The sequence below is a fragment of the Mus musculus genome, chromosome 15, assembly GCF_000001635.26.
Source record: "Mus musculus strain C57BL/6J chromosome 15, GRCm38.p6 C57BL/6J".
Lineage (NCBI taxonomy): Eukaryota > Metazoa > Chordata > Mammalia > Rodentia > Muridae > Mus > Mus musculus.
This window is the reverse complement of record NC_000081.6, coordinates 58,872,382-58,889,098: the sequence shown is the minus strand read 5'-3', so window position 1 is coordinate 58,889,098 and position 16,717 is coordinate 58,872,382. Positions and strand designations below refer to the sequence as shown.

The 16,717-nt window shown below is 44.1% G+C and overlaps 1 protein-coding gene and 1 long non-coding RNA gene across 2 annotated transcripts; both read right to left on the bottom strand.

The window, feature by feature from the left end:
* Positions 1–2,503: 2,503 nt before the first annotated feature.
* Positions 2,504–6,476, bottom strand: Gm36509. Its single transcript, XR_384121.2, has 2 exons — positions 6,369–6,476; positions 2,504–2,730 (listed from the first exon to the last, which is right to left on the bottom strand). It is a non-coding gene; the product is annotated as a predicted gene, 36509 (long non-coding RNA).
* Positions 6,477–12,317: 5,841 nt separating this feature from the next.
* Positions 12,318–16,450, bottom strand: Trmt12 (tRNA methyltranferase 12). Its single transcript, NM_026642.2, has one exon. The coding sequence runs from the start codon at positions 16,342–16,344 to the stop codon at positions 15,004–15,006; it is 1,341 nt and encodes a 446-aa protein (NP_080918.2). The 5' UTR covers positions 16,345–16,450; the 3' UTR covers positions 12,318–15,003.
* Positions 16,451–16,717: the final 267 nt, after the last annotated feature.

Here is a 16,717-nt window from a genome sequence, read left to right as displayed (position 1 = left end):
TGTTTCCGGCCGGCTAGGGTCTGGCTCCTCCTCCCTCCAGCGCCTCCCCCGCCAGCGGAGCCACCATCTTGACCCCGCCTGCCTCGGCCGTTGCTGCCGTTGCGAGGCCCCCGAGGCGGCGCCCGCGGTCACTCGAGAACGCGGAGCCGGCGCCGCGGCCCTGCGTCACAATCCGGCGCGCCGCGCAGCGTCAGCACGCGGGGCCCGGCGAGCCTCGAGCGTTGCCATGGTCCCCGCCCGCTTCGGCTCGCCTAGCCTCGCCTCGCCTCGCCGCGGGGTGGCGCTCGCGTCGCCGGCCCGCCGCGTCCCAGCGCCCGAGCGCCTGTGAGTGGCTGCCCCTCGGTGTTGGCGTGCCCCGAGCGTGGGATGCTGGGCTACTGCGCACCGACAGTGTTAAATGTCTAGTAGAGCCCAGTGAGTGTCCCTTGAACTCGCCTCGTCCTGCTTGGGAGATGAAAAGCTGGAGGACGCCGCCCTGCCTACCTGCCTCTCCCCACCCAGAGGCCAGGCCTGAGGAATGGCAGGGGAAATAACCTGCGAGGCTGCACAGGGCGATCCCAGCCAGACTTGGCACTGGCCTTGAGTTGTTAGGTGTTGCCAAGAAAAACACACTCGCATCTGTTTACACATCTCCCTCCCTGTCCCCGTGGACGGTCATGCACATTTTATTAATGGCTTCGGAGCCTGACTTACGAGCAAGAACCCAGAACTCTCTGAGGTCTTTGATTTATCCTTGTCCTGGATAAATCCTTAATCAGAGTTGAGCGCATTCTTTCGCCGCTCTTTCTTGCCTATCAGTGGAATTGGTATGACCTGGCTGTTGTTTCTCTGTTCCTTCTCCAGCAAAGGAAGAGAGTAAGGTCAGAGGCTGAACTGTAGACTTAGCTGTTTTGGTTTAAGGAACACAAAATCGCAAACCAGGAAGCCTGGTTGACTTGGGCTCCTAGCTCAAAGCGCACAAGCCAGTTTACAGCAGGACTCTAGAAGTTGGACCTCCCTTCCCACTCCACCCCACACCCGCACAGGGAGGAGGTCTGTAAATAAAATTATCAGACTTTAACAGAACCCTTTTGGGGGAAGGTGTTTGGAGCAGGAAGATGGCACCTCCACCCAGTTTTGTGGTTTGGGCTTTGTTTGCTCACTTTCCCCTCTTCCATCTGTATACGAGGCACTGTAGGCCCCGGTTTTCTTTTACCAAAGCCTCTATATCAGCTATTACGATAGGCATTTGCTCTACCTGTTTTATCAAGGTTGAGACTGGTTTAGATAAAACGAATTGCAAGATCACAAAGGTGCTAACAGGTGGGACTGTGTATGCCCCAGACCAACAAGAATCAAAACCAGAGTTTGAACCTAATGGTATCTTAAAGCTTAAAACTTCGGTTTGTTTTGCTTCTTTCACCCACAGCCAAATTCTGTAACTGAGTCCTATCCTTCCTATAGCCGCTGTCACCATCCTAACTCAAGACCTTTCTCTGGTTTATTTTATTTTTTAAAAGACCACCAGATGGTTACCTTTTCAGATCTACTCTAGAAACTCTGGGTAACTTTCCTAAACTGCATGGCTAGAGACTAACCTTGTGGCTATGACAACGTCCCCAGAGGAAGGCAACCTTAGTGAAAGAATGACACAATCTTACATAGGGAACCTCAGGGATTAAATTAGCTACTCATCCCTCTCTTATTATGCCCCCAGTGTAATTAAAGTCAAAAGAGTGAAGCTCTTACAGAGAAGAGGGTCCAGAAACACTAAAGTAAAAATGTGATAGGAGAGAGGGGGAGAATTGTATTATTACCATTCAAAAATAGAGAATAAAATATGATCTGAAAGTACAAACTAATACGCATCTATCTTGTCTGTTATGACAATATTCACACTGACACACAAGCAATATACACAGAATACCTGTGTTCAAAGATAACACTCATTAATGAGTCAAAAGCCTTTTGTCTGTCATTAATTATTCAAATGCTTCTTAGTAGCTTTTTTTTTTTTTTTTTTCTTAAAATCTGGGTCTCAAGTCAGCTTGGAACTAGCTACATAGATCAGGCTGGCCTCAAATGCTTTCTATACACCCACCTGTGTTTGCCTCCCAAGTTCTGGTACTTTAAAAGTAGGGTGTATAAAACTTATGTTAGCTTCTCTCTGGATATCCATCAGTCAAGCCTTGTCAGGCAAAGGAAAAAAATAGACTAGGCTGTCAGAAGGAAATTTACTAGTGTACCCTGGCTTCCTTAGGTGGAGGGAGCAATCAGGGACAAGTACTTGAGCCTCCCTCCTTCCCCACCCCTTCCAAGGTCTTCTGTATTTCCTACCAATGGATGATGCCAATTTCAGAAGAAGAATGGGAACTGAGGGTTACAATATGGACTATAACTTCTAGGTCCTTAGGGTTTGTTTTAAAATGATAGTCTCTAAATTGTTTTTTTTTTGGGGGGGGTGTTTGTTTTTTGTTTTGGTTTTTCTCTTTTATGTAAAATAAAATTCAGATATGCAGATGCCTATGGAAATGCAAGTGTTGACATTTTCTGGTTTTGTAAGTCCAAACAGACTTTATGTAGTTAACAAAGGAAACAACAGGCAGGCGTGATGGTGCTGTTGGGAGTAAATGTTGCGCGTCTCCATTTCCTGACATTTGGCTTTTCCTTCAGCAGCATTTGCTGAGCGCTTTGCATGTGCTTCACGGTTAGCGGGCCGCTTCTGTCTCCGGGGAGTTTACCTATCTCATTCTCATCCAGAAGACGGGAGAGCGAGGAGAAGAGAAATGACATCATTACATACACACCAGCCACATCAATCCTATGCCGACTTGTTGAAGGACACAGAACTAGGCAACGATAGTGACAGAATCAAGTTTGCACTGCAGAGTTTACTCTTTCCAGAGCGTAGGATTAGTCTCCTAAAGGCAACTTGATGGCATTTGGGGGCAGGCGGTGGGGGAGGGTGGCAAATCCCAGACAGGGTTTCTCTGTGTAGTCCTGGCTGCCCTGGAACTCATTCTAGACCAGGCTGGCCTCAAACTCAAAGACTCTCCTGCCTCTGCCTCTGGAATGCTGGGATTAAAGGCACGCACCACCTGGCTCTATATTTTACAAAAATAAAATAAAATAAAATAAAATAAAATAAAACAAGCTGAGTGTGGTGGCACACCATCGTGTGATCCCATCACTTAGGAGGCAGACTGATCTCTGTGAGTTTGAGACCAGATGAGGCTACATAGTGAGATTCTATATCAACAAACAATTTACAGGCTGGGGAGTGTGTGTGTGTTAGAGCACTTTCCCTAGCATGTGTTAGGGAATGATCACCACCACAACAAAAATACTGAAAAATAAAACAAGAAAAAATGTTGGAAGTACTTAGTATGGCATGTCATGAATAAATTTTAGGAAAAATATCCATTGGAGCTACTATGCTATTTCAACACTCTTTCCAATATTCTGTTTATAGCTTAGGAGTATGGTATAGATACTCAATTTGTTACAGATGGTAACCATCAAGTGGAACTCAATGTATTTTAGGATAGAAGTGATTACAATATGTTAGTCTAGAGTCATTGTCAATCATAATGCGAGGGCTGAGATACTTCCGAGGAGAATGCAGACAATAATTACTTTAAGGTCATGTCAAGGAGGAAAGCTCACAGTAGACTAATAAATGATCACGCATCCCATCAGGCTCAGAAATGTTAGGGCATTTCATGGTTGTGCAAACACAGTGCAAATTAAGGTAGCTGTGTTGTTGTATTCTCTTACAATACGCTGTCCACTCTACTATGACATGCCTGTTCCTGGTACCCACTGGGCAGATAGCTGTATACAACCCTTCAGCACAGGATCCTGGACGGTGAACTTCTGATACTCACCTCTCATTTCACAGCTGCCGTGAGTGGAATAAAGGTTTGAGGTAGACACTTGAGTGTTGTAAAGATTTCAACCTTTAGGTTCAAAATACCCTCAATTTGGAGAAATAAATCTGAATGGGGTCATTTTTTAAAAAGTGGACAAACTAGCCGGGTGGTGGTGGTGCATGCCTTTAATCTCAGCATTTGGGAGGCAGAGGCAGGCAGATTTCTGAGTTCGAGGCCAGCCTGGTTTACAGTGTGAGTTCCAGGATAGCCAGGGCTATACAGAGAAACCCTGTCTTGGAAAAAAAAAAAGTGGACAAACTGACTTTAAAATTCATAAGAAAATGGAAAATGCCAACAATAGTTAAGATCATTTTAAAGAATAAAGTGCTTGTTTGTTTATTTGTTTGTTTTGTTCTTTGAGACAAGGTTTCTTTGTATAGCTCTGTAGACCAAGCTGGCCTCAAACTTGTATAGATCCGACTGTCTCTACCTCTTGAGTTCTGGGATTAAAGGTGTGCAACCCTACCCACCCCCTTTGGCCTAGTCCAAAGCTGTAATAATGAAGACACCTGGTGTGGTGTGTGGCTAAAGGTAACTAAACCTATGGAACAGAATAGAAAATGTAAGGAAGGCGGGCATTGGTGGCACAAGCCTTTGATCCCAGCACTTGAGTGACAGAGACAGATCTCTGAGTTCCAGGCCAGCCTGGTCTACAGACCGAGTTCCAGAACAGCCAGGGCTACACAGACAAACTCTGTCTCAAAATACAAACAAACAAGAAAATGTAGGGAAAGCCTGACATATAGTTACCTAACTCATGATGAAAGTGGCGTTATGATACAATGGGGAAAGGAGTTTTTAAAACCCCCAGTGAATAACTGGACAGCGGGTCTTACCTAACAAATTACAGCATGCCATCTAATGGGGAAACACCCCAGAATCCATTTTGTTTGAACTGTGGGTCACCACCCCGCAGAGAGTTGCATGACTGAGGTAGGAGATTATGAAAATGTTTGGCAACAATGAAAGACTTCTGAACATGGAATGCCCAAACAATAATTTAAAGTCAGATGTGTAATGAGCCAGACAGGTATTTCTGGAAGGGCTCATTTGTGTGTGTCACAGGACTTCACAGCAACCTTGGTTCTTCACACGTGTGTTTTGTGTGGTACATGCCATGCAGTGCCGTCAAACACTGCCTGAAACACCTGGGCTCACATGTGAGAATATGAATGGCATCTTTTTTTATTGGATACACAAAGGCTTTTATCTTAAATACAATAGTTTACTTACTAAAACAAAAAACTCACTAAAACCAAAACCAAACCAAACCACCACCAACAAAACCACCCGAAGACTATTTTGCCTACTGTTGCTCCTTAGCATGTATTACCTAATTGACACTTGCCTCTGGATTATGCTGTGTTGGAGCGAATGGTTTTAAAAATCGTTGAGTTGCCGGCTTATGCTTCATAAGAAAGTCACTAAGTAAATTTTGGTTTGATATTTGGACAGAATTCCAACAATTTTTCAAATGCTTCCAAACATACTTCTGCCATTTTCTGCTTTATTTGTGCAAAGCTGAATTTTCAGTGTTAATGATTATAAAAATCAGTCTAAAATGTTGAAGATAGTTTGAGAGTACATGTAGTACCCTCAGGCATGGTGGTGTCAGGGTGTAAGAAACGCTGAAGACTGATACCCTAGACTTAAATAGTATGCAAGGACAAAGAGCATTTATTTAGCTGAATTTCCTGGATGTAGGGCTCTCCCCACTTGGGAATGGAGACTTCTGGTGGACTCGAAGGCCCAGATTTTAGTGTTCATCAGGGGAATTCCAGGGAGGGGTGTGTGCCCTTTTACCTGGATTGGTTAGCTCTATCTGTGGCGGTCTGACTGATTCTATAATTGGTCAGGCTCTGGAGACCTCCCTGGGGGTTGATTATTCATTCTAGCTACCTATTCTTACTTCAGGCCAGATGACAAGGTGTCCTGGAATTGGCTGCCTGCAGCTGTGGTTGACTGACCACAGGTTCCTGGATCCAGGTTCTCATTTCTAGGAAACAGAACCTTAAGCCTAGTCTCCCAAACTACCAGTGTGTAGCCTGTTTTGGAGTCAGCCTGGCACTGTCTTACTCAGTCCTCTCAGTGCCAAGTGCCTTACCCACTGATCCATCTCATGCACCCACCAAGATTTAATTCTTTAGGTAAAAATAAATGTCTCACTAGTGTACAGACTTGCTTTTGACTTTAATAAATGGTAAAGTTATGTTACTTAAGAATTTTTTTTTAAAAATTAACTTATTGACTTTACATCCTGCTCACTGCCCTCTTCTCGCCAGCCCCTTCCCACAATCCTTCCCCTGTCCTCCCTCCCCTTCTTCTCTGAGCAGGTGAGCTCCCTCCTTGGGTATCCACTTTCCCACCCTGGCACTTCAAGTTTCTGCAAGGCTAGGCACTTCCTCTCCCATTGAGGTCAGACAAGGCAGCCCAGCTAGAAGAATATATCCCACTTACAGACAGCAGTTTTTGGGATAGACCCCACTCCACTTGTTCAGGACCCACATGAAGACCAAGCTGCACATCTGTTACATATGTGCAGGGAGGCCTAGGTATGGTCTTTGGTTGTTGGTTCTGTCTCTGAGAGCCCCCAAGAGTCCAGGCTAGTTGACTCTCTTGGTCTTCCTGTGGAGTTCTTAGCCTCTTTGGGGCCCCACAATCCTTCCTCCTATATTCTTTCATAAGCGTCCTCAAGCTCCACCCACTGTTTCGCTGTGGATGTCTGTATCTGTCCGAGTCAGCTGGTAGGTGGAGTCTCTCAGAGGACAACTTGCTCCTGTTTGCAAGCATAACAGAATATCATTAATAGTGTTAGTGATTGGTACTTGCCATGGAAAGGGTCTCAATTTGGGCCTGTTATTGGTTGGCTCTTCCCTTAGTCTCTGCTCCATTCCCTGGGCCTGCATTTCTTGTAGACAGGATACATTTTGGGTTGAAAGTTTTGTGGGTAGGTTGGTATCTCTGTCACTCCACTGCTTTCCTGTCTGGCTACAGGAGGTGGCCTCTTCAGGTTCTATAGCCCCAGTGTAGTGAGATACAGCTAAGGTCACCCCATTGATACTTAAGAATTTTTTAACTTCTAGGACACACTTAGCAAAATATACAAATTTTTTAGTGTGTGTGTGTGTGTGTGTGGTTGGGGAATATTGTTCTATAACTTTCCTAAGGTCTATGGGAATAAATCTTTAGGTGCTTGAAGTTATAAATAAAATAAATGTGAAACTTAAAAATTAAATACATTTCTTATGATTTAATATAGAAAATGTTTGACATCTAGACCTCTATTATCTTGCTATATAACTGACTTTGCACAAAAAATTATTGAGCAAAATGGGGATGGCAACAGAAAAGTTTAAGAAGCCTTGCTCTAGGGTCCGTTTCTCTAGCTAGGAACAGCCCCAGGTTCTCCACTACCTTTTAACATTGTGTTAGAGGTGAGGGGAGTACAGACATTTAAAATGCTTCTCTGTTTATTATAATCTAGCTTATTTTTTTAATGCTTTGTTCGACTATTATAAGACTTCAGGAATCTTCGGAGCCCATAAAAGGCTCACTTTGACAGTTTTGGAGAGCATTTTCATGGGCTCTTATGGAGAAGGTATTCCTGTCATTCTGGAAGCTGGCTGCTTTACTCCTGGCATTGGGTAGCAAAGCGCCATAATACTGCTAATGCATGTGGTAGCATACCCTTGCAGTGTGACAGTACTTCTTCATGATTAAATTAGATACCTCAACTGTGGCTTCTCCGTGCCTGTTGCTGTCTTGGCATAAGGGATCTGAAGTGCCCGCCAAGAAGCCTCGGCAAGTTTAAAGAGTATTATTATTATTATTATTATTATTATTATTATTTTATTACATGTCTTTTGATGAACTAGTTCCCATGTTAGGAATCAACCCTAGACCCACAACATTGGAATGAGAATCACAGGCTGCCCTCATGGCTTACTAGGAGAGATGGGTTGGATGTGTTAATTTCCCATTGCTGCCATTTCATACCCTGAATGCTGGGTATCTTAATCACGTTTCTACTACTGTACAGAGACAACAAGGCCAAGGCATCTTATAAAAGAAAACGTGGGACTAGAGAGATGGCTCGGTGGTTAAGAGCACTGACTGCTCTTCCAAAGGTCCTGAGTTCAATTCACAGCAACCACCTGGTGGCTCACAACCATCTACAATGTGTCTGAAGACAACTAGGGTGTACTCATATACAATAAATAAATAAATAAATCTTTTTAAAAAAAGAAAAGAAAACATTTGTTGGAACTTACATTTCCAGATGATGAGCCCATGCCCATCATGGCCAGCGTGGTACTGGAGCAGCAGCTGAGAGCTTACATCGATCTACAAGCATGAGGTAGAGAGAGCTAACTGCAAATGGCTTTTAAAACGTTAAAGCCCAGCTGGGCGTGGTGCCGCACGCCTTTAATCCCAGCACTCGGGAGGAAGAGGCAGGCGAATTTCTGAGTTCGAGGCCAGCCTGGTCTACAAAGTGAGTTCCAGGACAGCCAGGGCTACACAGAGAAACCCTGTCTTAAAAAAACCAAAAACCAAAACAAAACAAAAACCAAAACCAAACAAACATTAAAGCCCGACTCCAGTTACACACCTTCTTCAACAAGGCCACAATTCCTAATCTTTCACAACTGGGAGACATTCTCACTTAAATAACTACATTGCTTCTCTTAATAAGTGTAGTGGTCATTGTGGATAATTTCCCATTTTGACGACATTACTTTATCATGACATCATAAGTTTCAGATATTAGGATATGAACTTATTCCAAGCCATTATTCAATCTATCATTGTGGTAATTCTATATTCACTAGCCATCCTTAAAAGCACAGTAGTCTATGCACATGGAACACAGCTCCATATAATGGTGTTTAATGTGGATACAGCCCTCCCAAATGGCTGTAACTTGAGCTAAGGGACCGGCACTGGGAAGATTTACATATAGCATGCGGGAGTTTGAACATCTTCCTGTGCCTTTTGTTTCCTCTAACCGTGGAAATTATCTTGGATGACCACTGTCTTCAATTCTGGATGCGATGGATTGACTTAAGTCTGACAAAACTCAGTTTGTCGTGGGAAGCTGGCTCTATAGTCACCAACAGTCCACAAGAAGCAGTCCTCACTAATTTGCATATAACTTTGTTCTCCTTGTCTGTATGGCTGTCCCCTGCAGAGATGACCTTGCTGTAGGTTAGTGATTCACTTGCTGTGAACTTCCACGGATTCTTATCACAAATACTCTTTACCCCAGAATCTCCTGGGTTGAACGTTCCAGACAACAGGGCTAAATCACATTGCAGCCTGGATGAGCCAGAGAGGCTAACATACTCTGGGTCCCACTGAGCACGTCAGTCACCTTGTCAGCCAGTGCATGAATTAGAACCAAGATTTCCAAGTTACAACTTACCACAGAGACTGACAGAGCTCAGTGTACTTCTTTGGTGGTTGGATACATTAGTTCTGGTGAAATGACTGGACAATGTGCAATAGTTAGTTTTTACTATGAGGAAGATACTGTATCATCTAAGCAAACTTCTTGGGGCAAAATTCTTTCACTGATGGAACAGGCTGTCGGTCTCACTGGTGATTCTCTCCGTCCCTGATATACAATATGCCGTTTATTGTTTGTCTCTCCATCCCTGATATACAACATGCCGTTTATTGTTTGTCTGGCCGAGTCAACACAATACCATCTGTGGCACACTGCGATGATCCAGATCTCATCAGACTTTATTGGTTAGAGGGTAGGAGGGTTAATTTAACTCTATGGCAAAACTAGACATGCGCACTGATGTCTCTCCAGCATAAAATCAAACTGGTCCAGCTGCCTGAGGCCTAGCTCTACACATACCCTCATGGCTTCTGCTGGTGTACACAGGCTAGGTGTTTCAGTCTCCTTTGGCATATAGGCTCATCTGGAATTGTTGAGAAGTAGCACCGACTGAGGCTGAGCGCTTCTTCATCACACTATGTGGCTTCTGGCATCTTTTTCATAACTGGCTTTGTTACCTGTACTTCAGCTTTTAAATTATGTGAGCCCAGATCTTTTAAAAGTAAACATCACTAAAAGATGAAAATTAGGGCAACCTTCTACCAATCTGTTTCTATTTGGCTACCTAATGGTAGTACACATGTGGGGATGCAGAATACAGTGTTGGCCTCATTGTCATTCACAATTATCTGTCTTTGACGGGAAGGCTTTGACATTTAAAAACCCAGAGATGTTTTGTCACTGAAATTGTGTATGACCAAGAAGCAAGTAAACTTGCAGGTTATATCTAATCAGAAAGAAAGTCATTATATTGGTAATACTGCACTAATTATTTTATAAACATCCTCAATTATTAGAGCACAGAATTCTTACATGTTTCCTGTTCAGGTTTTTGTTTTGACAAAAGTATATGTACATGTGTATTGGAATGAATTTCCTAAGTAATTATTAAAGCTAGAAATTTTATGTACAAAATTATTATAATCTAAACAGTATTTTAAAAAAACTAGACATAATGGCTAATTCATTGGTCATAGACAGTGAAGGACAGTAATCCATGAGACATGGAAAGTAACCCAGGTGAGTCAAAACTACTCCTGTTTACTATTGTCTGGAGAAAGTGGCCAGCTGTGGCCTGGAGTTAAGAGAGTCCAGGCTGACCAGGCTGGGATCCCAAGATAACTACAGTTCACAGGGTGGACTGTAGTTATAGAGTGTGGAGAAAAACTTTTCTAGAAAAATGGAAGAAGAAATACATCCCAACTGTTGGCCTCACCATCCATGAGGTTGACAGTATTTGCATAACAACACAAAAATGCATCATGTGCTCGTACGGGCTAGTTCCTTTAATAGTACCTTCTTACCAACTGTAGGAAATGAGGCCAGGGGACAAAAGGGCCATGATCATGGGGGAGTGGAGTGTGTGTGTAGGCATGCATGTGCCACTTCACATGTGTGAAGGTCAGAGGACAAGTTAGGATGTCACCTTGCTTCCAGATTTTTAGTGTCCCCAATAGCTCAGGCTAGCTGGTCTGTAATCTTTCTGGGATTCTTGTTTCCACCTTCCATTTCACCCAGGAACACTGGGGTTACAGGTGAGTGCTATGCCTTACGTCATGTGGACTCTAGAGATCTGAACTCACAATTGCATGGTGAATGTTTTAACCACTGAAGCATCTCCCGGCCTGAGAGCACATTTTAAAACACTAGGGAGCCAGGTATATGGTGGTACAGGCCTATAATTCCAGAACTCAGAAGGCTAAGAGGATCATATTGAGACCACTCTAGATTAGAAACTTTAGGAGAAAAAAAAAAAGAAGGAAAAAAAAATCCATTTTTAAGATATGTATAAAATTTGTATTAACCATGTTACATTTTCATTTTAAAATTCTCCAATAATGTCTGATTCTATTTAGATGCTCTTGAGACGGGGACTCAGCACTGTGTATGTAATCAAGGCTTGTCTTCAACTGTTCATCCTGCCACTGACTTCCAAGTGCTGATATCACAGGCACGTGCCTCCACATCTTCTGCACCACACTCCTATCCTGCCTTCAGCCCTTACTCTTCCTCCTCCACGTACACAAACTTGTTTTAGCCCCTCAGATGCCTCCTCCACAATGCACTTGTGTGTGTACTTTATCCTTAATTCTAGACCGGTAACGCCTGTGCTCCTTGGTCCCCATCATCACGTATTCCAAGGGGTTAGGCTTTGTTGTTGGCTTTTTGTTTTGTTTTTTGAAACGGGGTCTCTTTACATAGACCTGGATATCCTGGCTATGTAAACCAGACTTTCTTCAAACTCACAGAGATCCACCTGCCTCTGCCTCCCAGGTGCTGGGATTAAAGGTGTGTGCTTTTAACCACAGGTTCCTGTCGCACCAAGAACCTTTCCTCCCAGGACTCGCTATATGTGGGTGTTGTGTGACCTTTTGGTCTTCCACTATGAGGTCAGTGGAGTCTGGGTTTGGTTTGGCTTTGTCCACTGTTTCTTTGCTGAATCCAGTACATTGCTGGCTCTTAGTGTTATTTATGAATGGTCTTCCAATAAGAGTTTGTGATGGAGTTTTTATTTCCACGGCTTCTCCAGTAGGTGGCAGCATTAACAGCAAATGAAAAAACTTGATTTTATAGGTCTCGATTTTAGGTGTGAGCATTGCCCTGCTGCTGTTATTGATTTATTATCTGTCCTTAGTACTTGCCACACTGCTGTGTGGTTGCTTATTTATTGTTTCCTATATTGTATGCTACTGTCTGTCAAATATATCATACGGATACTTAGTTCACTATTTAGAATACAAGAAACATTTTCTGCCTATAAGAAAAAAATTCCAACTGTGGCATAAACAAGTTGGGTAGCCGGGGCCAGGGGTTGGGGAGTTGCAGATTTTTTTTTTTTTAATGGCAAAGATTAGACTTTTCAGGGTTCATGTTGCTGATCAAGGATTTCCTTAATACAAGTCCTGTATCCCATCTTAGCATACCTGGATGCTACATCTCCAGGGTAAGAACTCAACAGCCTCCTTGGAATGTCTGCTCCGTGCCAACACTAGCTTACCTGACTGTTGTAGAAAACTTTAATCCCAATCAGGGGTTTCTAGCTCACCTTTGATCATTTAGTCCTCGGGTAATGAGAAACCAGTGTTTTGCCTTCCCAGCTGTCTTTATTTCCCTTCCTGTCTTGTTATATAACCCAGGCCACCTGGGACTCAAGGATTAAACAATGTTTAGTGAAATGAATCCCACCAGCTCCGCCTGACACCAACTGCCTGGTCACAGCATATGACAAAAGGCAATTCCTCAGTCCCCAAGTGGTGCTCTGACTCATCTCCCTTGGACTCAAGCCCTAAGTTGGCACCTTTAGCATTTTAGTTCTGATATGGCAAGCTGTTGGCGCACGAGTGCAAAGAAACCTAGTCAGTGAAGAGGAAGTATGACAATTTAGGCAAACACAGGAAAGACTCTCTGAGAAAGGAGTGTTACAAGCAGGGCTCTGCAGTGGGGCCATAGGATAGCATTTCCTTGGGAGTTTACTGTGTAGAAGACCCTGCTCACAACAGTCTCATTGCCAACACACATATCATCATGTCCTGTTACAAGCAAATCACAATGGCTCACTTCCAGAGCACTGAAACTTTGGGGCCTAGTTCTGCTTCCTCCCCACCTAGCAAAATCTCACTCAACCAATTCAAGTACCAGTTCTAGTTCCTCATAGACTTCCTATTTATTTGTCAGAACTTTCTTCCCCTTTTTGCATCTGTCCAGCAAGTTATTGTGTGGCAGCTACTCTGCTCCAGCATTGAGGACCTCTGTACTCTCTGCTGCTAAGCTGTGAGCTCCCTGGGGAGAGGACTTTTTAACCTAATGGACCTTTATTTTCTGTACCTATCACATGTAGCAGGCACTGAATATTTGTGCTTAATGAGAAAGGCACCGGCACAGCCCTTATAGCTACTGTTGCAAGAAAGAGAGCAGCAGGCATGCACAACGCATGTAAGGCGGGGTTTTATAGCAAGACAAGGAAGAAGACATCCTGTTGTCTGTCTCCTTCATCAAGCAAACCAGCTCACTGGGCTTCAAAGTTCGTCAAAACAGAGCTCTATGTGATCCTCAGCGATTAGCTATCCTAGTGGCAAAAGCAGTGGAAAGTAGAAAGCCTTGTGACTCTATAATCAGATGGTTGGAAAACTGTGTTTCCTACCCACAGTAGCAACAGCTGCTACTGTTGCTTCTAGACATTTCATCTTGTATGTATATGTGTGTGTGTTTTATTTTTTTAATGAAAAAGAAATACTTTTCAGGGCTAGTAACACTGTTCAAGGATTTCCTCAATAAAGGAAGTCCTGTAATCCTGTTTTAGCATACCTGGATGCTACATCTCCAGGGTGAAAACTCAACAGCATCCTTAGAATGCCTGCTACATCTCTGTGCCAACACTAGCTTACCTGACCACTATAGGTACAAGTCATACTGTGGGAAACCAGAGCTTTGCCTTCCCAGCTGTCTTTATTTCCCTTCCTGTCTTGTTATGTAACTGGGCTACGTGGGACTCAGGATCGAACAACTCTTAGTGAAATGAATTCCACCAGCTACACCTGACACCAACTGCCTGTTCACAGCATCTGACAAAAGGCAAGCGCTTCCTATAGTTTCTTGACCAGGAAAAGAAGTCTATAAAAATCTTAGGATTTTTGTACAGCTATTATACTGCCCAAGGCTAGAACTTTAGATTACAGTTCAGAGAAGTGATCCTTGGTTTTAAGACAAGGTCTTACTCTATACCTTGACCAAGGTTGCCCTTGAACTTATAGCAATCATCTTGTCTTCAGCCTTCCAAGTACTGAGATTACAGGCATGAGTTATGCCTTAACTCTTTTTAACATAAAATAAAAAAGATCTAATATTTAATACTTTAATACCACACCCACACACAGACACTCCACTGAGAAATGCTATAGAATTTGAGTTACCTCTACTTACTGCCCCTTCCTATGTAATTTAGTCTCGGTATCAAAGCAGCATCACATTAATGCTTCAGTCTGGAGTTCATAACTTGGTCACACTGATTTTTCTCCAACCTATTATTTTCCAAGACCCCATGGCTACCACTTTAGTGCAAACCACTGTCACTTTGTACCTGCAAACTACAAAACATCTGTAGAAATGGACACTGGTTTCCCTATTTTGATCTTGGCTTACCAGTTGATTTCACATAATGTAGCTAGTACTCTGTGGGACCAATACTGTATTTCATGTAATAATGTCTGTATGACTTACTAGAAAAAAAAGCCACACGATCCAATTCAAGGAGGCTCTATATGCAAATAAATCCAAGACCAAATGAATATTAAGGCCATATCACTGAAAGCTAAGGTAAAAAATGCAGAATTCATGTCTGCACAGGTGAAACCTATTTTAATGAGTCACATTGGTTTCCTCTGATACTTTAATACATTCTCAATGTGATCAACAGAAGACAACTTTGGATCGATCTAGAGTTCATTTTCAGACCACAGATCACTTTAAAAGGTCACCAGAAAACAGAAGGGTGAGAACACAGCCCTCGATGAGGCACTCATCTGGCAATTACTGTGTCAGTAAATCTACTCCTTCTGGCCAACTAGAGGTCAGGGGCCGGCATTCTAGATCTAGGACTATGTGATCCACGTGAGGGGCGTAAGATTTCACTGGGTGGACATGCAAGATTCGTGTCCTCCATGGTTTCCCATGCACTTGATGAAGAAGAGAGGCGATCTGAGTTTCTGCAGATTCTGCCCATCTCCACCACTCTGGTTTGTTGGCCGATGATATTTCCCCCCTGAAATTCTCAGTAGTTCCATTTCCCTGTGTATCAGTGGTGATTTTCTGGGGACGAGGCCAGTGCTCTTTTTCCACGTTATTGCTTCCAGGTGGCTGTGGAGTCTTTCCTGAGAAAGACTCCACATTTTGGTGGATATGCAGAATACCCCCAACGTCCTTCCGAAGCACTTGGCAGGCAACGGGCCAGCCTTCTTTAGAACTGGGAATGAGCCCGAGGTTCACCCTATCTGCAATGTCTGAGAGCTTCAGTTTCCTGTTGTCCCCAAAATGTATTTGGCACCGGTCTGCCACTCCATTGATCTCCAAGTTGTTTCTTAAAGCAACTACAGCATGAGGATTCCATTCACAGGCATGTACGAAGGCAGCGCCAGCATGAACTAGGAAGGGCAATGTAAAATAACCAATCCCTGCGTAGAGATCCACCAGCACCTCTCCAGCACAGGACAGAGACGCCACTCGAAGTTTCTCGGTGATGTTTCCAAAGGAGAACATGCACTGTGTCACATCAAACTTATACCGGATGCCATTATCCATATGCTCTACCCAGCCATGGTCACCCAGCAGCAGAGTCACTGACGGAGTTCGAGTCCCATCAGGTAGCACCCGCCCTCGTTTTGCCAAACGTTGAACTCCCAGGGCCGAGGCAACAGTCTCCCAGAGTTCTGGCTCCAGACCTTTCCACAGCGTGGCTTGGAAGCAGTCTTCACTAAGCAGCATTAGGTCACCATGCCGTTGCCAAGACCGGGGCAAATCTGCCTCCAACTCAGCGGACCACGTCACTCCGCGGTCCTCCACCCAACGCCTCACCTCCAGACACAGTATCTGAGCAGGTGAACGAACCCGGGCCTTTTTGGAAGGAAGAGGATCCGGGAGCCGCGTCAGCACACAAGTGCTGCCTGGGGCCACGCGATCCCTCAGCTCCTGCAGATGCTGCTCAGAAAGGCTTTCCGCCAGCACCGGCAGAGCCACCGCGCCATCCCGCAGCTTCGCCACCCGGTGCAGCCTGTCCAAGAGTTTCTGCTCCTCCAGGTAGTCTCGGTATCTCTGCGTGAACCGGGGCTCAGTCACAACTGCGACAACTACAGACTCCTCACACTCTCTCTCCATGTCGCTAGTGTTTGTACCCCGTCGCCGTCCATCAGCGAGATTCTCCGGCTGCTCTCTCCCTGCAAATCTTCCACTACAACCGGAAGAGCTAAACTCGCTCCGCTACGGCGCATCGGAAGTGACGTCAATAAACAAAGCCAGATCTCGAAGTATTACTGCGATCAGGGAATGGAATTTCGGGTGCAGTGGGTTGCTTTCTGGAACCGCGGCAGCCATTTTTGTTATGGTTAGTCTGTACTTAGGAAACTTAGTAATTCTATGAACTAAAACTCATGAAATGAGTCGATATCCTCCGGAAACGTTATACACTCTCTTTAGCGATGCTCGTAATTTTTTTAAAAAGTGAATTTGCAGTGGATTGAATTTACAGAAA